A 19,357-nucleotide genomic window follows, 5' to 3' on the forward strand; every position below is an offset into this window, starting at 1 on the left:
TATCGAAGTCAATATGGGGGCTATTTTAATATATAGAGGTCTATGTGGGGTCCATTATAATGTATGTAAGCAGTTATACAGTGTGAAGGTTTGTGTGGGGTTATTTATACCGTGTGGGGGCCATTATACTGTTTGAAGGGCTAATGGAGGACATTCTACAGTGTGGTCAGGTGTGGGGGCCATTATCCTATATGTAGGCCCATTATACTGCATGGAGGGCTGTGTATGGGTTACAGTTGGGGGATCATATTATGTTGGGGTGACCATACTTTGCCAGGGGAGTGGACGTGGGGTACAGTACGGTCAACATACTGTGGGTGTGGAGGGTACTATGGAGGAATTTGCTTTGTGGGTGTCATACAGTGTGGGGCACTTTTGTTGGCATCATACTTTATGGGTGCAGTGAAAGGGCAATCTACAAAATTATTTTGTAAAGGCTGAAAAGTTGCGGGATATGCTCTTCTGTGGCCATGCCTAATATTAATTAATTTATTTTGTTGGCGGGTGTCAATTAGGACGTCTACTCTGGGGCCCCATGATTTCTGTTTGTCCCTGTGTGCAAGTATGCAAACAGAATGTGATGGGTTTTTAAGTGATCACTGGTGACATTACACAGAGAATGTCAGGCTGCACATCTGGAGCAATAAGGATGTATTCTTGGAAATTGTATTTAAATGTTTGCATTGTGTCATGGTTGCTTATCATTACTTACCTATTACTCGCTGTATGTAGATTACTTTCAGCAATGTGCCGTATAAATGTAATTTCACAGGCTGCTTCTAAGAAGCTGCCATCTACAAAGAATTCAGGAGGGTCATTCACTTTGTAAAATGTAATCGCCGTCTCATAATATTTGCTATTTCTTGTATCTTTTTTTTTTTTTTAAAATGACCTTTATATATGCAACATTTTCTTCCTTCAACGGACTTCATGGTAATGAGGCACAGACCCCTCCAGCTGTATTACCATTAAGAGCTTTAACTTGTCATCTTCTCCTCTTCAGCTTCTCTCCAGAGGGGTTATTTATTTTGCTAACCACACGGAACATACTGTATGCACAGTATTATTTTTTATACTTATGTTTATAAGGGTTTTTATTGTTTTTTTTTCAACAGGCCATTTTCCAAACAAAGCAATGCCATCTGCCGGAACGTTGCCATGGGTACAGGGGATTATTTGCAACGCTAATAACCCATGCTTTCGATACCCAACACCTGGAGAGTCACCAGGAAACATTGGAAATTTCAATAGGTCCATGTAAGTGAATTTTCTTGCCCTACTGTTCTAATTACTATTTTTATTATTACAAGTGTGTCAGAAAATGTGTCTTTCAACTACTTACTGAAGATATCTCCTTTTGGATGGTTATACTGTAGAAACAATGGCCCCAAAAGCATTCTCCATTCTTAATGAAGGTAGCCCCAGAGGAAGATTTGCCAATTCATGTAAAGACGAGTGCTTCTCAATGAATTTGGTGCACCCTTCAACTCTCTCAATCCATTGCCAGAAATGTATATAATTCAGGGTCTTGTGTAAATTTCTGCCAAAAAATAAGCCACCTTTGTAGATTAAATTATGATTTGTTAGTCATTCTTAGCCACAACTCTTCCCACCAGAGCTCCACCAACTTTTCAAAAATCTGGTGGGACTGGTGTAAAAGCATCACAAGTTGCAAAATTTTGCACAACTTCAAGTTGTGCAAAAATTTTATTACATTTCAGAACTCTAGTCATTCCAGAGCTCTAGCCATTCCAGAGCTCTAGCCATTCCTGAGCTCTAGCCATTCCAGATCTCTAGCCATTCCAGATCTCTAGCCATTCCAGAGCTCTAGCCATTCCAGAACTCTAGCCATTCTAGATCTCTAGCCATTCCAGAGCTCTGGCCATTCCAGAGCTCTAGCCATTCCAGAGCTCTAGCCATTCCAGAGCTCTAGCCATTCCAGAACTCTAATAGAAATCCTATGACATTCCAGAACTCTAGCTAAAATTGCTTGATACGTAAACTGCAGCCTTTGTTTTCATTAAACTGCTATATACAGTGTGTCATATTTATTGATTACGTAAGGAGCAAGATTAAGCAAAAATTATTTCATCATTTGCCTTTTTTTTAAGTATTTGAGATAAAGACACTTATCAAAAGCTTATATTAAGGTTAAAGTAGTGGTTGCTGGAGGCTCCCACCTTACTGCTCTCATAACCAGAGTTTAAAGGTTGTATATTGTCTCATGCATTCAGCTGAACAGCTTATTTGGGTATTGTGAGAAGAACGCTAATTGTCAGCTCCTACACCAGTGAACAATACCTTTAAGTGTAGTTGCCTCAAAGTAAAATGTTACAGATTTTTTTTGTAAATTAAATTATTATTTTTGCATAATTTTAGAGTTTCTCGGTTGTTTTCTGATGCAAGAAAGTTGCTGCTATATAGTCAAAAAGACACAAGTGGGAAGGACCTGCACAAGTTCCTTGCAAGTTTACATAGATTTCGGGGTACAGGTAAGTTATCATTTGAATGCAATACAATTATGAGAATCCTTATACACCTACACTGACATCAAGACTATAAAGGGGCATTTACATTGCAAGACAATTGTGAATGAGCGTTGTTAAAAACAATAGTTTCACGATTATCTTGGTATCTAAACACTCAGCATAAAAGATCATCATTCTCTACAAGAACCATGGCAGCCTATACTCACTGAACGATCTGGTAGAGCTCACTAAGTGCACATTGTCTACTTTGGCCTGCCTGTGTAAAAAGAGGCATTCAAGTGACCGACAATGCGTAAAAGTTTACCAATCGGTAGTCATATCATGCCGTCGGTTGGGCGTTGTAAACTGACCTTAAGATTTCTAGTAGTGGTTTTGGTAGCGCACCGTTTTTAGACTTTGAATGGCATACAGTAGATCCTAAGGAACTCATGTATTAGTAATCTAATTTACAGATAGGTAGAGTGGTTTTCCTAAACAGTAGAAGAAATTATCGTTGAATGAATTTGTATTTTATTGCATAAAGTGGTATTTTACTTTTTCATTTTTGCCACCCGAATACTTTGTTTAGTCTTTTTTTGTAACATGAAAACATAATAGATTGATAGCCTCTTTTATAATGGCTTTTGCCAATGTATTTGGTGCCTCTTGTTCACTGTTTTGATCTATTGGTGATCTGCCCACTTTCTATTTTATTCACTTTTTAACATAGTAAAATAACTGATGTTGTTAAGGTAGGTAATTGTTTGCTAGGGGATGGGGAAAAAACAGTCGTAGTTGCAAATTGCCTCATTTTAGGAAGAAGAAGTCCTTCTTGATTGAAAGATGAATAAATAAATTTACCTTTCTTCTGTAATTATGTATACGTGATTTAATGCGTTTATGTCAACTTTTGAAGTTCCATTTGGTAGGGGACAACATCCTGATGGCTCTAACCACCACTGTTCCCTAGAATGAGGTTTGAGCCCTGTCTGAATTGATCTGAAGTTAAGTATGTTCATCTCTGCTTCTGCTCCATTCACTTTGTATGGAATTTCAGAAAAGCAAAGTATAGAGTTCAGCTATCTATGGCAAATCCCGTAGAGAATGGAAAGGAAGGGCTGCATCCTATTTTATGGATAGGGGATTAACTTGAAAACTTGTCGCAAGCCTTTTTGATATTTTGGATTTCAAAAAAAGCATCATGGCCGTTCTTGTACTTGTTTAGCAAATCAATCATCACAACATTTTGTGCAAGAGAGTATCTAAAGTTTCACTGCTCTTTCTGTAACGAATCCTCATCTGTGATGATTTTGAAACCAAGATGTGGGGGAGACTTGTCGTGGTTACAGACCTATGTGTAAAAAGATCATTAGAAAGATCTCTGTACTTTTCATATATTTAGCTTAATTGATTAGATCGCCCAAGCTATGCTTTGTCCTTCATTTAGAGGTTCATACCACTAGTAGATGTGTTAATAAAAAAATAAAGCTTTTTTTCTTCTGAACGTTTAATATAATTGAACTTAGAGTTAGAGATAATGTAACTTTCCCTCCTTGTAGATTATGAAGGTACATACTTGCGCAGAAGAGTCTTCATGCGATTGGTATCTGGCTACTTAGCTGTAGCTTTCGGCTTAAGGTCATCCTCGCAGAATGTCTTCCTTTATCAGCCATTGATAGCCAGTTTACAGTAATATGCATACCGTGCGGCGTGCAATTAGTACAGGGCAATGGCTTATTACTGGAACAGTTATAGCCCCAAGCCACATTCTTCCTATGTGTACTTGTAAGTTCAGATAAATGTATTAGTTTCTCTTACAGTAGCTGTTTTTTTTCTTAGCAATACTCTCTTGTATATGGCTTGGATTAAGAAACACCGAGGCTTGAATTTAGGTTGGGTAAAGGTAGTTCAATATTGCGTAACATACTGTACGTCTACCATACAGGATGACATGGTATTTTCATGTATTGTGGGTTTTTTGACTAATGCAAAAATGTGCCCATATGCCTACTGGTAAGAGTGATAACCACCCCTGCTCTACCAGCAGTGCATCTACTGTAAGGTGCTCTTGCCATCTTCTGTTTTATTGGCTGCAGTCACCCGTATACCCCATGTGACTGCTGCCCTACCTCTGATAAGCTGCATTGGTCATGTACAGTATATAGTGCTTAATCACTGAACCAAGTAAGCAGAATACAACGAGGAGGACTGGTGATGTGGTGCTGAAGCACCGGGGATGAGTACAGCTATTTTATCAATATTCCTGGCTATAGATACATTATGTAATACTTTTGAAAAATTTTGACAATACTAGTAAATTAATTGTAACTGGAATAGTGACAATAGAAAACACTAGGATCTATATGAAATGCAAAATATCCATGTAATAACTAGTGAAATATATACAGGGAATCTCCTTCAGATAACCACCCAAAAACGTATTGAATGTCTTGTAGAGGAGTGGCCATCTCAGTGATGAAGTTGGCCTGTGTCCATAATATATGAACATCTGTCATAGGATACCTGGTCTGGATAGAGTGGTGGTTGATTTTATATGCTGGAGCTAAAAATCTGTAATTTGATAATCTGGGAAGACCGTTCCCTTCCTCAGGCTAAAGAGGTGGTCTTCACTGTAGCTAATAAATAACACGTGTGAAGAAAATATGTAATAATCTATTACATGGTAATTCTGCAGAGTGAGGTCAGTTTCTCTTCTGCTTTGAGTAGACCATGAGGAAGTACCGTATGTCGTCTTCAGGCCAGAGTAACTATTTCTCAATATCCCCAACTGTTTAAAGGGGATTTACAATTTATAGAAAGGTTTTCATAACCAAAAATCAATTCCCAAATATCCTATTAGGATTATCTAAGTTAAAAAAGGAGACCTCCAACAATTTGCCAGAGCAGAGACCGTCTACTAAAAAGGACCATCAGTCACATCCTCCATAGCAACAGAACATCTCCATATTTACTACCACGTTTTATAGTCCACGGTCCCACAGTTTCCTTCAGGGCATGACTTTGAACTTGGCATTTCAGGGTTCTCTATTAGTACATTAGTCTGCTTTAGAAGGTGGGGTTATATATGTAACTAGAAAGAAACAACGTGTGGATGACTCCATGTACTCATTTAGGTAAGCTCTTGTGGTGAGGCCATGTTGTTACAAAGTGCCACACACTGCGGCAGTAATTGGATAAAATTACAAAATTCAATGGAAATCCAGAGTGTTTTATCAACTCCATAAATAAAAGGCTTCGATTGCCAACCTTTTAACAAATGAAGCAATTTTTACAGGGTTCAAAAATCCTCGATGGGTAGATAATTACAATCAGATAAATTGGATTTTTTTCCTACACATAGCAGCAAATCTGGAACCGATGACACGGACAAGATAAGGAAAATTCTACGCGCAGCAGAAATGAGACTTGTGACTTATTCATTAGGTCGGCATAAATACTGTGAACAATAGTGAAGTCTCATTTCCTGCATTCTACACTTTCCATATTTTTGGACGGTTGCTTAATATGTTTTTGCATGCAGCCTTGGAGTTGAATAATGTTGCTCAACACAACTTTCGACACAGAATTTCTTGCTTTTTTTTGGAATAGAAAAAGTTGCCCGATGTTCATTTATTTCCATAATACACCACCATGTTTTAGTTTATCATGAATGCTTTCTTAAAGCAAGCCAGAGTGAGGAAAAATGGGTGAAAAAGCACATAAAGAGTTCACGCTATGAGACCACACAGTTTGACTTTTGGTGAACGTGTGGTTTATCACTAACTTCTCTTTAAAATCAGGGAGCCTATGAACATAAAAGTGGTACAGGCGTTGGTTTGCCACCCAGTTTCATTTTCAAAGCATACATTTCTAACACCCTGAACTATTTGTTATGTGGTTGCCTAAGTAAGGAGATGTTACATCATAAGAAATACACAAATTTCTTAGAAATTATTTTGGTGTTTTTTCTATACTGGGTGGTCTTTGGACTTTAATTCAAGACTGCAACTATATAATTTTCCGGTTCCTTTGTTAGCTTTTCCCTGATCTAAATGTGGGTAGGCCACAATTTGATTATATCTCCCTTAGGGCTTGTTCAGGTGAATGGGATGAACATTTTTACACTCAAACCAGTGGTCCTTGTGTAAAAAAATTGCAGCATACACTACGTTGATCCTTGTTTAGAATTAGTCTTGCCCATAACACTCAGAAAAAACAGATACCAAATGGACAAAATCCCTATGGCATCCATTTTTGAATGGATCCATTGCATTTTAGCCCATCCATGATTCACAATTTGAGTCCATGCTTGACTGTCGGAAATCGAAAACCAGACAACCATTTTTTCTTTCATGAGACTGAACGTGTATTTGTCACAGTCCACGGTAGTTAGATCACTAAACCAAAAGGAGAAGGTCTTCACCTGAGAATTAATACTGCTTATTTTTATTATATGTATGCCGTAGGTGCTGCATAAGAATATATTTGACAGATTGTCCTCTTACCTTTAAGGTTTCTTTTCGAAATTGAAAATAAAAAGTCTTAAATTTTACAAATCTATGAAAAGAGCAGATCTTAGTTTGCTGAAATCTGAATATGTGTACGATACCTTGGATGAACATTTCTGTAAGTAGTATATATCACTGGTGCATGGACCATTCTTGGAACAAGCTATTAGAGAAGGTATCATGTACTTCAGAAATCTGCATAGAACATTCTTGTTTTCTAGTATAATCTTTTCATCTTCAGTCTTTTTGATGACTGTGGATTAGCGGTGCACTTGTGTTAAAAGGCCTTAGATTGATCTTGCGGTTCGGGCAACTACGCTGTTAGTTTATTGGATTTATTTTAGTATTTCTGTGCCAAGGAACACTAAACATTCAGTACAATGTGATGCCTCGCTTACTAGAATTATTTTTGTCATGTAAGAAGCTGCGTTTAGGTTATTACTACGTTTCCAGTAAGGTGGGCTGCATATTCGAGGTTGACAGGTCAGTCATTTAGTCTGCCCTACGGCCTTCCGGCAATGACCTTTCTGAAGAGTTGAAGAAGAATCTGGCTGGCACAGCAAATACGGACTGGTTTTCTGTTACAAGGTCTGTATTTCAGCTCCCGGCAGCATTGTATGACAAGTGCCATCCAAGAAGGGATTCTTACCAAACACACATTTATGTTCTGGAGAAATCTCAGCATTTTTGTGTATTCATCTAAATGCTTACTAGTGTTCATTTAGATGTAAGGATATCTGGTTGCTTTTGATTTCCACTTCTCATAGGGAACGATACTGTATTAATAACATGCATCACCATTATTAACAAATGATCTGTCCCTATATATCACATACTGTACATTCAGAGAACCAGTCTCCAATTTACAAATATTCTATACAAGCATGGGAATATGTGGCCCAACTGAGTACCACCTGTCTCCTATTTTAGTGTTAGTTCCATTTTTGATATGTGTTTTTGGCTAAAGGGATAGTGTTTACTTATTCTCAGCTAGGATCATCTTTATTCTCATTTGCACAAGGAAAGACTAGGAGCAATGGGATGAAACTGAATGGGAGGAGACACAGATTAGATATTAGAAAAAACTTTTTGACAGTTAGAGTGATCAATGAGTGGAACAGGCTGCCACGAGAGATGGTGAGTTCTCCAATAGAAGTCTTCAAACAGAGGCTGGACAGACATCTGTCTGGGATGATTTAGTGAATCCTGCTATGAGCAGGGGGTTGGACCAGGTGAACCAGGAGGTTCCTTCCAACTCTAACATTCTAGGATTCTATGACTTATGGTCTATGGACTTGGGATATATTCATTAGGCTCTATGTAAGTAGTAAGTGGTGTTCTCTCTCATTTCCCATAGCTGTGCAATTGTTAATGGAAGAGAAACCAAATTAGGAAAAAATGTGTTCAGTTATGTAAACTTTACTTTAGATTCCCCCTACAAGCATTACAACCTTCATTCTATTAAAGCAAAACATATAATGAACAGGTTAGATACCCCAAGCTGCTCCATCTGCACTAGCATTGACGGACCCTCGAACGCTGTAGACTGCATCCACGGTTCCATCACGGCATGACGGCACATCGCTAACGCATGCCGATTATGACATGCGTTAGCGATGCGCTAGGTTATGGCAGTCTTTGGGTGCATTAAATGGTGCGTTACATCGCGTTAATGCCGTTTTGTAACGTCATCCGTTAAATGGACTGCCATAACGCTATGTGAACCTGACCTAAGACGTGACTAGTAGTAACCCAGTAATCTCAACGTACAAAAAAAGGATATTCTTGTAATATTTTATAAATGTATGTGCAGATCAGATACATTGCCTAACTGGCTAGAAGCTAGTGAATGTGTATTCCTTTTGGTTTTCTTGTATAAAGGCGCATCCTGATGGGCTCATATGTTCTGTTTCACCATGAGACACCGCCTGTCTAGTAATTCAGCAAGGGAATTATGTAAGACATTTCTGTAGTACCAAAGGGAAATATGCTGAGCACTTTAATAGCTCTTTTTTTACAGTATAGAAGGAAATCATCTTATATATAATATGCAGTAATGGCAACATTACTGCTCCTCAGGGTAGTCTGTTTTTAAGTACATTATCATTGACGTTAAATTAAGTAGCCTGGAGATAGGGGAAGCTTTGACCACAGGAGAAATCTGGCATAACATGCTGAAAAATAATCACTGGCTTCCCACTTTGAGGGCAGCATAAAATATGGGCAGAGACCGTTATTTCAGAAGTTCGTCACTTAATAGATCTTCTTATTGTATTTTTGTATCTTCTGCAGCTCTGCTAGTTCTTTCAATGGTGATATGTCTAATCCTGTCCACACCATGGAGTGATAGCTTTATGCTTACACTGTGCCTAGGCCTAATACGGCCAGCCAATTGATAGCAAGAGCCCATGAATATCAAGGAGCTTGTCACTGAGAGGACTAGCAAATCTACAGCAGATAATACAGTGTTTTTGTTTTTTTAAAGTACAACAGGGAGCAATTAAAGTGAACCTGTCAGCTGATACATGCTGGCCAGTCATCGGGCAGCATGTATCCGGCATGGGCTGTATATCAGTGAGGGATGTTTGACTCTGAACTGCTGCGCTGTGCCTGATTCATGGAGATCATAGTTCGGGCAGCATGAATCTAATGATACGTTCCCTTTAAAAGCAAATATTCATCCAGATTGCAAATTTGCTTCTTTGTAACATCTGTAACCGATAGGGTGCAGAATATTTTATTAGTGTCTTCATGTCTGAAGAATGGAGCAGTGATACATGGGGGTTGGATACTTCATACTTGCCACGCTAAGCAAGTCAGATTGCTAATCTTATTAGCAAACCCTTCTAAAGTCCTTGTTTTTAGCATATAATCTCTGCGGCAACTTGCTTATCTGCGCGCAGGGTAAGACCAGGTCATTCATGTCATCTGCTAGTTATGAAAACAGACTTGTTGACACTGAAGTGTGACAGATCCAGCTACAGACATAGTATTAAAAAACGCCTTAGCTTCAAACCTGACAAGCATGTCATATAACTTTAGAATTTTTTCCTATCAACATGTACGTTGCTTCGAAGGAAGCTAGGAAAGATAATGTCCACAAGCTTGGCCATAATAAAGGGCGCTCTTCACTACAGAAATTTGTCCAGAAATTTCTGTACGTTCTGTGAAAAAACAAAACATCCTTACAGATTATTAAAGAGAATCTGTCTCCACATTTGATCTATCTAAACTATTAATATGGGCATACAGGCTATAGACTGCCAAAAAAATTCCACCCTGTGAGTCTCATATCAGGCTATAGACTGCCTTGTTGTTGAGAAATCATCTTTTTCACTTTATATAAATGACCTCTTCCAGATTCTTCCATCACAAATCCTCATTTTTGTAAATATATTATATCTTTTCATGGGACAACACTGAAGATATGACACTGTGACACAATGTAAAGTAGTCAGTGTACACCTTGTATAACAGTGTAGATTTGGTGTGCCCCCTAAAAAACTCAGAAGAAGTGAGCAGACCATTCTTTAGGTGTCTTCCGCTATGATGACGCTGTTTACATTCCAATACAAGTCAATAAGAAGGAAAAGAGATGCCCAGAAGACGTCCAAGCGTCTTTTGACCATTTTGGCAGCATTCTTGCTTTGAAAACCGCTAGCTTAAAAAAAAAATCCCGAAAATGCCAGTACAAAAGCTAAGCCTAAAATGCTGGAAAAAACTCTAAAAAGAAACATCAAAAAACTTTTCAGGAAACTACCAAAAAATTCTAAAAAAATTTCTGCTTGGAAAGTCGACTCTTTGGTGACCTTAAAAAAAAAAAAACCCTTGTGTGAACAATCCCTAAAGTGGGTGGCTGCAGTGCTGTAGTTGGAACATCAGTGATGCAGACAGGAGCAGACACCAGCAGCAGTTGCGGAGACTCACTACTGGACCTGATGAGACTGAGTTAAGCCCAGTTTATTTGTTTTTTTAAAGCAAACTGCACCTGAAGTACTGGGTTTTGAGCTCCTTCTTACTATGCTCCTGCTTACTGTGCCCCTGCTTACTATGCCCCTGCTTACTGTGCCTCTGCTTACTGTGCACCTGCTTACTGTGCCCCTTCTTACTATGCCCCTGCTTACTATGCCCTTGATTACTTTGCCATCTTACTATGCCCCTGCTTACTTTGCTCCTGCTTACTAGGCCCCTGCTTACTGTGCTCCTGCTTACTATGCCCTTGATTACTTTGCCATCTTACTATGCCCCTGCTTACTTTGTCCCTGCTTACTGTGCTCCCGCTTACTATGCCCCTGCTTGCTATGCCCCTGCTTACTGTGCCCCTGCTTACTGTGCCCCTTCTTTCTATGCCCCAGCTTACTGTGCCCATGTTACTGTTGCCCTGCTTACTGTGCCCCTGCTTACTATGCCCCTGCTTACTGTGCCCCTGCTTATTGTGCGCATGCTTACTATGCCTCTGCTTACTGTGCCCCTGCTTACTATGCCCCTGTTACTGTTGCCCTGCTTACTGTGCCCCTGCTTACTATGCCCCTCATTAGTGTGCCCCTGCTTATTGTGCCCCTGCTTACTGTGCCCTGCTTACTATGCCCCTGCTTACTATGCCCCTGCTTACTGTTCCCCTGCTTACTGTGCCCCTGCTTACTATCCCCATTCTTACTATGCCCCTGTTACTGTTGCCCTGCTTACTGTGCCCCTGCTTACTATGCCCCTCCTTACTGTGCCCCTGCTTACTGTGCCCCTGCTTACTATGCCCCTGCTTACTGTTCCCCTGCTTACTGTGCCCCTGCTTACTATGCCCCTGCTTACTGTGCCCCTGCTTACTATCCCCGTTCTTACTATGCCCCTGCTTACTGTTCCCCTGCTTACTGTGCCCATTCTTACTATGCCTGTGCTTACTGTGCCCCTGCTTACTATATCCCTGCTTACTGTGCCCCAGCTTACTGTGCCTATTCTTACTATGCCCGTGCTTACTGTGCCCCTTCTTAATATGCCCCAGCTTACTGTGCCCCAGCTTACTGTGCCCCTTCTTACTATGCCCCAGCTTACTGTGCCCATGCTTACTGTGTCCCCTTCTTAATATGCCCCAGCTTACTGTGCCCCTTCTTGCTATGCCCCAGCTTACTGTGCCCCTTCTTAATATGCCCCAGCTTACTGTGCCCCAGCTTACTGTGCCCCTTCTTACTATGCCCCAGCTTACTGTGCCCCTTCTTACTATGCCCCAGCTTACTATGCCCCTGCTTACTGTGCCTCTGCTTACTGTGCCCCTTCTTACTATGCCCCTGCTTACTATGCCCTTGATTACTTTGCCATCTTACTATGCCCCTGCTTACTTTGCTCCTGCTTACTATGCCCCTGCTTACTGTGCTCCTGCTTACTGTGCTCCTGCTTACTATGGCCTTGATTACTTTGCCATCTTACTATGCCCCTGCTTACTGTGCCCCTGCTTACTGTTGCCCTGCTTACTGTGCCCCTTCTTTCTATGCCCCAGCTTACTGTGCCCCTGTTACTGTTGCCCTGCTTACTGTGCCCCTGCTTACTATGTCCCTGCTTTCTGTGCCCCTGCTTATTGTGCGCCTGCTTACTGTGCCCCTGCTTACTATGCCCCTATTACTGTTGCCCTGCTTACTATGCCCCTCCTTACTGTACCCCTGCTTACTGTACCCCTGCTTATTGTACCCCTGCTTACTATGCCCCTGCTTACTATTCCTCTGCTTACTGTGCCCCTGCTTACTATCCCCATTCTTACTATGCCCCTGTTACTGTTGCCCTGCTTACTGTGCCCCTGCTTACTATGCCCCTCACTGTGCCCCTGCTTACTATGCCCCTGCTTACTGTTCCCCTGCTTACTGTTCCCCTGCTTACTATCCCCATTCTTACTATGCCCCTGCTTACTGTTCCCCTGCTTACTGTTCCCCTGCTTACTATCCCCATTCTTACTATGCCCCTGCTTACTGTTCCCCTGCTTACTGTGCCCCTGCTTACTATCCCCATTCTTACTATGCCCCTGCTTACTGTTCCCCTGCTTACTGTGCCCATTCTTACTATGCCTGTGCTTACTGTGCCCCTGCTTACTATACCCCTGCTTACTGTGCCCCTGCTTACTGTGCCCATTCTTACTATGCCCGTGCTTACTGTGCCCCTTCTTAATATGCCCCAGCTTACTGTGCCCCAGCTTACTGTGCCCCTTCTTACTATGCCCCAGCTTACTATGCCCATGCTTACTGTGTCCCCTTCTTAATATGCCCCAGCTTACTGTGCCCCAGCTTACTGTGCCCCTTCTTGCTATGCCCCAGCTTACTGTGCCCCTGCTTATTGTGCCCCTTCTTAATATGCCCCAGCTTACTGTGCCCCTTCTTACTATGCCCCAGCTTACTGTGCCCCTTCTTACTATGCCCCAGCTTACTATGCCCCTGCTTACTGTGCCTCTGCTTACTGTGCCCCTTCTTACTATGCCCCTGCTTACTATGCCCTTGATTACTTTGCCATCTTACTATGCCCCTGCTTACTTTGCTCCTGCTTACTATGCCCCTGCTTACTGTGCTCCTGCTTACTGTGCTCCTGCTTACTATGCCCTTGATTACTTTGCCATCTTACTATGCCCCTGCTTACTTTGCCCCTACTTACTATGACCCTGCTTATTGTGCTCCTGCTTACTATGCCCCTGCTTGCTATGCCTCTGCTTACTATGCCCCTGCTTACTGTGCCCCTGCTTACTGTTGCCCTGCTTATTGTGCCCCTTCTTTCTATGCCCCAGCTTACTGTGCCCCTGTTACTGTTGCCCTACTTACTGTGCCCCTGCTTACTATGTCCCTGCTTTCTGTGCCCCTGCTTATTGTGCGCCTGCTTACTGTGCCCCTGCTTACTATGCCCCTATTACTGTTGCCCTCCTTACTGTGCCCCTGCTTACTATGCCCCTCCTTACTGTACCCCTGCTTACTGTGCCCCTGCTTACTGTGCCCTGCTTACTGCGCCCCTGCTTACTATGCCCCTGCTTACTATTCCTCTGCTTACTGTGCCCCTGCTTACTATCCCCATTCTTACTATGCCCCTGTTACTGTTGCCCTGCTTACTGTGCCCCTGCTTACTATGCCCCTTCTTACTGTGCCCCTGCTTACTGTGCCCCTGCTTACTATGCCCCTGCTTACTGTTCCCCTGCTTACTGTTCCCCTGCTTGCTATCCCCATTCTTACTATGCCCCTGCTTACTGTTCCCCTGCTTACTATGCCCGTGCTTACTGTGCCCATGCTTACTGTGCCTCTTCTTAATATGCCCCAGCTTACTGTGCCCCTTCTTAATATGCCCCAGCTTACTGTGCCCCTTCTTAATATGCCCTAGCTTACTGTGCCCCTTCTTACTATGCCCCAGCTTACTGTGCCCCAGCTTACTGTGTCCCCACGCTCTGTCCTCTCAGCTTGTTATCAAGCACTCAGAATCTCAGCAAATTTACATATTGCAAACTGAGGAAGCTTAGATAATGATGTGGTTGGCAAGATTACCTGTGTACCTTGGCCTGTGTGTTATCTTTTTCCCTCACCTGATTTTTAAACATTCATCTACTGTGTGTTTTCACTATAGTCCAGTACTATATTATACTATGCAATTTGATTTAAGGTTTCATAGTGCATATTTTAATACCTTGCCACTATCAGTTTGTCTGACTCTATAATATAGAACTAGTGCTCATAGAAAATTATTAAAATATGTAACAAATCAATCATTTGCAAGTTTTATTGGACTTTTTGCAAGTAATAATACCTTTTATTGGTCAGAAATATCTAGTATGTTAAATCTTACATTTGTAGAAACATTGGGCATGGCTGCTCTGCTCTCTTTGTCACTCCCGTGGACTTCAATAAAGAAAGCAACCTGATTGACTGTGACCACTGACAAACACTCTGGATAAGCAAATGGGGATTATGGGATTTTAATTGAAGTAGCACCCCCCCACATGACATTTATGTCATCTTTTGCAGATTGGACGACCCCTCTAACTTGCGCCAATAAGAGGCCAGGCTGAAACTGTGACTCTTTTCATGTAACTGTTATATTGACATAATAAAATCTCCACTTTGTATTATCAAGAATAATATCCCATTAGTTTTAGAGCATAAACTATTTTCTTATCTCTTACTAGGAATGAAGCTTAGAGATTGCTTAATGGATAATGAGAAATTCACATCGTTCCTACAGCAAAACATAAGCATGCCTTCCATTGTGGTGGAGGAAATACTGAATGCTGACCTCAAAGTGGAGCAGGTAATACTCACGTTAATTTTTTTATTCAGTCCATGTTTTATGGATAGTGTAGACTTTGGTGCCTAGGATTCCTAGAGATCATGTAAAAGTGAGACATAATAACTTATCCAAGGTCTCGGTAAGCAGAGACTAGTCTAAAGGGCATGTCACACTAAGAGATATCGCTATGTCTGATACTTACCTACAACCCGCTCCCCCACTGGTTATCGCTGATCGCGCGAGAACAGGCTGGACTGTTTCTCGTCGTCAGCTTCCTGCGGCACTTCCTGTGGAGAGACGAGCGACGCGTGGAGCCGGGCGGGAGGACTCAGGATCGCCTGGTGTGACAGGTAAGTAGCGACCCCCGTCCCCAGCGATGTCGCTGGTGAGATCTGCCTGTGTGGCAGCTCACTAGCGACCACTTAGCGATGTACCAGCGATCCTGACCGCGTCATATCGCTGGTCGGGATCGCTGGTACATCGCTAAGTGTGACAGTACCTTAACATCTAGTCTCTCAAGGGCTTTAACCACTTCACAACAATAGAGATATTACCCCCATCGGTGCCGCAGGTGAATTTGTGGACCCACTGTGCCACAGGGCCGGGTCTGTCCGGGAAGGGGCATAGCTAAGCGGTTTCCTGGTATTCACTAGAGCTCCCGATGGTGGAGACAGACTGGGCTGCAGATTGCCGCCATGTACCACTCCTGAGCAGAACTCAGTACTGCAGCTGACACTGATTTAGGGCTTAAGTTCAGACACGCTGGTCTAGGATACTGGATCAGGGTTTGGCCACTCATGGCCTGGGGGCTAACGTTCATGCACAGGCCGCACTGGGAACAGGGGTCTTCAGAAGCAGGACTGGCCACATCAGGACCAGGGTACAATGTTCAAGATTTGCCCACACATGAGCCAGTGGACGTGGTTCAGGCACTGGCCGCTCTGGGACCAGGGGCGAGGTTCACGCATGGGCCGCTCCGGAACTAGGGGATGAGGTTCAGGCACTGGCCGCTCCGGGACTAGGGGACGATGTTTAGGCACAGAGCTTTAGGCTTGGGTGCGCACACAGGACCAGGAAGTGACAGGAGCATGCCAGGTCCCGGGCTGAGGGACAGGGCAGTGAATGAGCCAGCGTCCTTGCATGGAGGGAGAAGGGGACACCATGCCGGCAATATCTCTACAGTGGAAATGTGATAGTACATATATATTCATATTATTTAAATGATAAGTTCATTTTGCTGTATTTTACATATTAAACCTTTGACAACTAAAGCACAGAGCCAGACAACATTGTATCCTGCTGTCACTATAAGTGGTGAGTGGCTGATTGTAGTCCAACTCCAAGCTTTTCAGAGATTTGGAAAAGTAGTAAAATAATCATAGGTATTGACTTATGTGGAATAATGAATATTTTTAATGCTTATATTTCTTCCACCCAGGTCCTGATCTCTGGATTTCAAATACGCTTGAAAGATCTATGCAATACCTCTAGATTGGAGGAGTATGTGACCATTCATAATGAAGAAGTTGCCAAATTCAGCCAGTCAGTGATATGTGCTCTACCGGAGGACAAGCTCAACCTTTTGGAGCACCAGTTTCGTTCCAACATCGACCTTCTCAAGCCTATCACTGTAAGAAAACTAAAATTTAGAGCTGTGCAACTAGGATGATGATGTCATATAATAAAGGATATGGCACAATGGAAAGTAAATCATGGCAGATAGGAAAGCTTTTTACTCACTTTCATTATAATGTCTCTTTACTTTAGATCGCTCCCCAGTTTTATATTCCTCTAAAACTTCCAGCAATTAAGTGGCCAAGCGTGTTCACATATGTGATATTGCATTACTGTAGTCAACAACTGAACACTTAGGCACCGATTCATCAAGACCGGTCATTTTCTTGCTGGTCTTGAAGAAAGGACATGATGGAGTCAGGCACTCCTGATTCATGAAGAGGTGCATGCCCCTTCATGAATCAGGAGCGTCTGACGAGTGGAGTGTGCCTTAGTGCACCACACAAGATATCTCACGCCAGTCCCTGACTAAGAAACGCAACAGCTCGTCATGAATTAGATGAGCCATGGCATCACGACGCTGCTGTGCACTGTCACATCCAAGCTTCACCAAACTCTGCCCATTTTGGTGTCCACAGGGACAAACTGGAAAGAAAATGCCAAAAGTTGCAATATTTTTGCGCAACTCCACGTTGCTCCCAAATTTTGCAGCTTTTCGAAGCAATTTACATCAGGATTCTAGTAAAATTGTTTTGATTAATCGGGAGCCTTAGTATGCGATCAGCTTCCATAAACATAATAATATCCACTATATTACCAACCTATTCTCAACATGTTTTGCAACACTGTGCAAAACATATATTGCTTACCGGTAATTGTTTCACAACTAAAGGGACACACGCAAAATCATACTATTACAATGCAGAGCCATTCGTCATTTTCTGTACTATCAGAGTGGAGACACTGAAAAGTAGTGAACTTGCTCCTAAGGTCATATGGTGGAGCAATGTTTAGCAGCCTGATAAGAAAAATGCAAAGCTCATGTCCTTCACTGGGCATGTGGTGTAAGTGTAAGATAAGCTGGAGCAACAGGCCCAGATACGCAAGCACCAGGTGCATGGAATGGTCCCAGCTGCTCATCCTGTAATGACATGGCTCACAGTGTTACTACTGCCATTCTTGTCCATCTATCAGGGTGCCAGGTAATAAGGCACCGCCATGACTGAATGGAAGCCATCTATACATATATTTTGTCCGTTCATACAAATCCAGTATCCAATGTGGAGCTTGTTACTATGTTCTTCCCAGGGACAGCTGCATGCCGTAGCCGGGCTTGGTGACGTGGCGTCTGTCTATTGGCAAGCAGCAGCATATTGACCTACTATCTTCATTCTGTTTCAGTGGCTGGAAGCTAAAAAGACAGCTTTGTTTCCACATGCCTGCTCTGGAAATTGTCCCAGTAAGATATACTGATGTGTTTAGGAAATATTACATACGTTTCTGGGAATTGCCATGGTAGACATTCTTCACAAGTGTCTAAACTATTTCATAATTGTCATGCTTGTAAAATACTTTTTCCGCGAGTACTTGTAATGCCTTGTTCTAGTCATGACGATATATGTAATATATGCACAGAAGCTTACATTCAGCAGTACATTTCTGCTATGCCGGATTAGAGCATGACACAAAGTAAATTAATTGCTAATTTACATATGAATGATAAAAATGTTTATGCTCCGAGCAGCAGACAGCTAGTAAAAAAACGTAGCACCCTTATGACCATTGAGATCTGGCCGTAGCCAAGATAATTGCCCTCTTGTCTTTCTTGCTGTCTTCTGCGATATAAGTAAGAGAAGGAAAGACTGGAAGTCAATGAACATGTCAGATAAAGGACACATTTACCCGTGGTACTTGGGAGATGAACGACATGTTCAATTCTGAAGTATTGACTGTTTGAATCAAAATTGGGTCTTGTGGTCATCTACTAGATGTTTGCTTAACACCTGCTATGTGTGACAAGTGTCCTAGACAGAAGAGGCCTCCGCTAACCCAACGTGTGAACCAAGAAATCCAAGCTCCTCTTGTGTCCGCAGCATTACACGGTGCATGTCCTATCCATGTGGGCATCACCAGATGCTGGATTATCAGTGTTTTAATAGGGACATATAAGCATTAATTATAACATAATATTAGGCAGGAAACTAAGGCTATAATTGAATTTTTGTATATACGGTAAATATAGCATTAATAATATAATCCCTCAATAATAAGAGAACTTTAAAAACCATGCACATGTCTATGAATGTCATTATGCTGCGCAGTTATTATCACAGCTGAATGGCTTGTCCTCGTTGATTTACTTCTTCCTGCATGGTTGCCTTCTGATATATAGTCCCCATACTGATGTTATAATGTTGGGAGCGCCAGACAAGTGAAAGGAGGACACAACTCCCTATTCATCACAACAAAACCCTATCCAGCACCCACAGAACCAACCGTTTGCTTTGCTAACATTGTACACTTTTGGTTGTGCCCTTCATCCAGTCACACAGTGTGCTTTGGCTTTTGTGTGAACTGTGATCTGAAACATTCTTTGACACATTACCCAAGGTTTAATGCGTGGCGTTCCAA

The 19,357-nt window shown here is 42.0% G+C and overlaps 1 protein-coding gene across 2 annotated transcripts in view; it reads left to right on the plus strand.

The window, feature by feature from the left end:
* Nucleotides 1–19,357, plus strand: part of ABCA1 (ATP binding cassette subfamily A member 1) — a 114,057-nt gene that overhangs the window by 40,370 nt on the left and 54,330 nt on the right. For both annotated transcript variants that reach the window (XM_073542685.1, XM_073542686.1), the window contains exons 4-7: nucleotides 1,116–1,257; nucleotides 2,380–2,492; nucleotides 15,111–15,232; nucleotides 16,650–16,841. In XM_073542685.1, the coding sequence (XP_073398786.1) occupies nucleotides 1,116–1,257; nucleotides 2,380–2,492; nucleotides 15,111–15,232; nucleotides 16,650–16,841 (569 nt within the window). The remainder of the gene's footprint in view (nucleotides 1–1,115; nucleotides 1,258–2,379; nucleotides 2,493–15,110; nucleotides 15,233–16,649; nucleotides 16,842–19,357) is intronic.

This window comes from Dendrobates tinctorius, unplaced genomic scaffold (genome assembly GCF_039654945.1).
Source record: "Dendrobates tinctorius isolate UK_male_01 unplaced genomic scaffold, ASM3965494v1 ptg000128l, whole genome shotgun sequence".
Classification (NCBI taxonomy): Eukaryota; Metazoa; Chordata; class Amphibia; order Anura; family Dendrobatidae; genus Dendrobates; species Dendrobates tinctorius.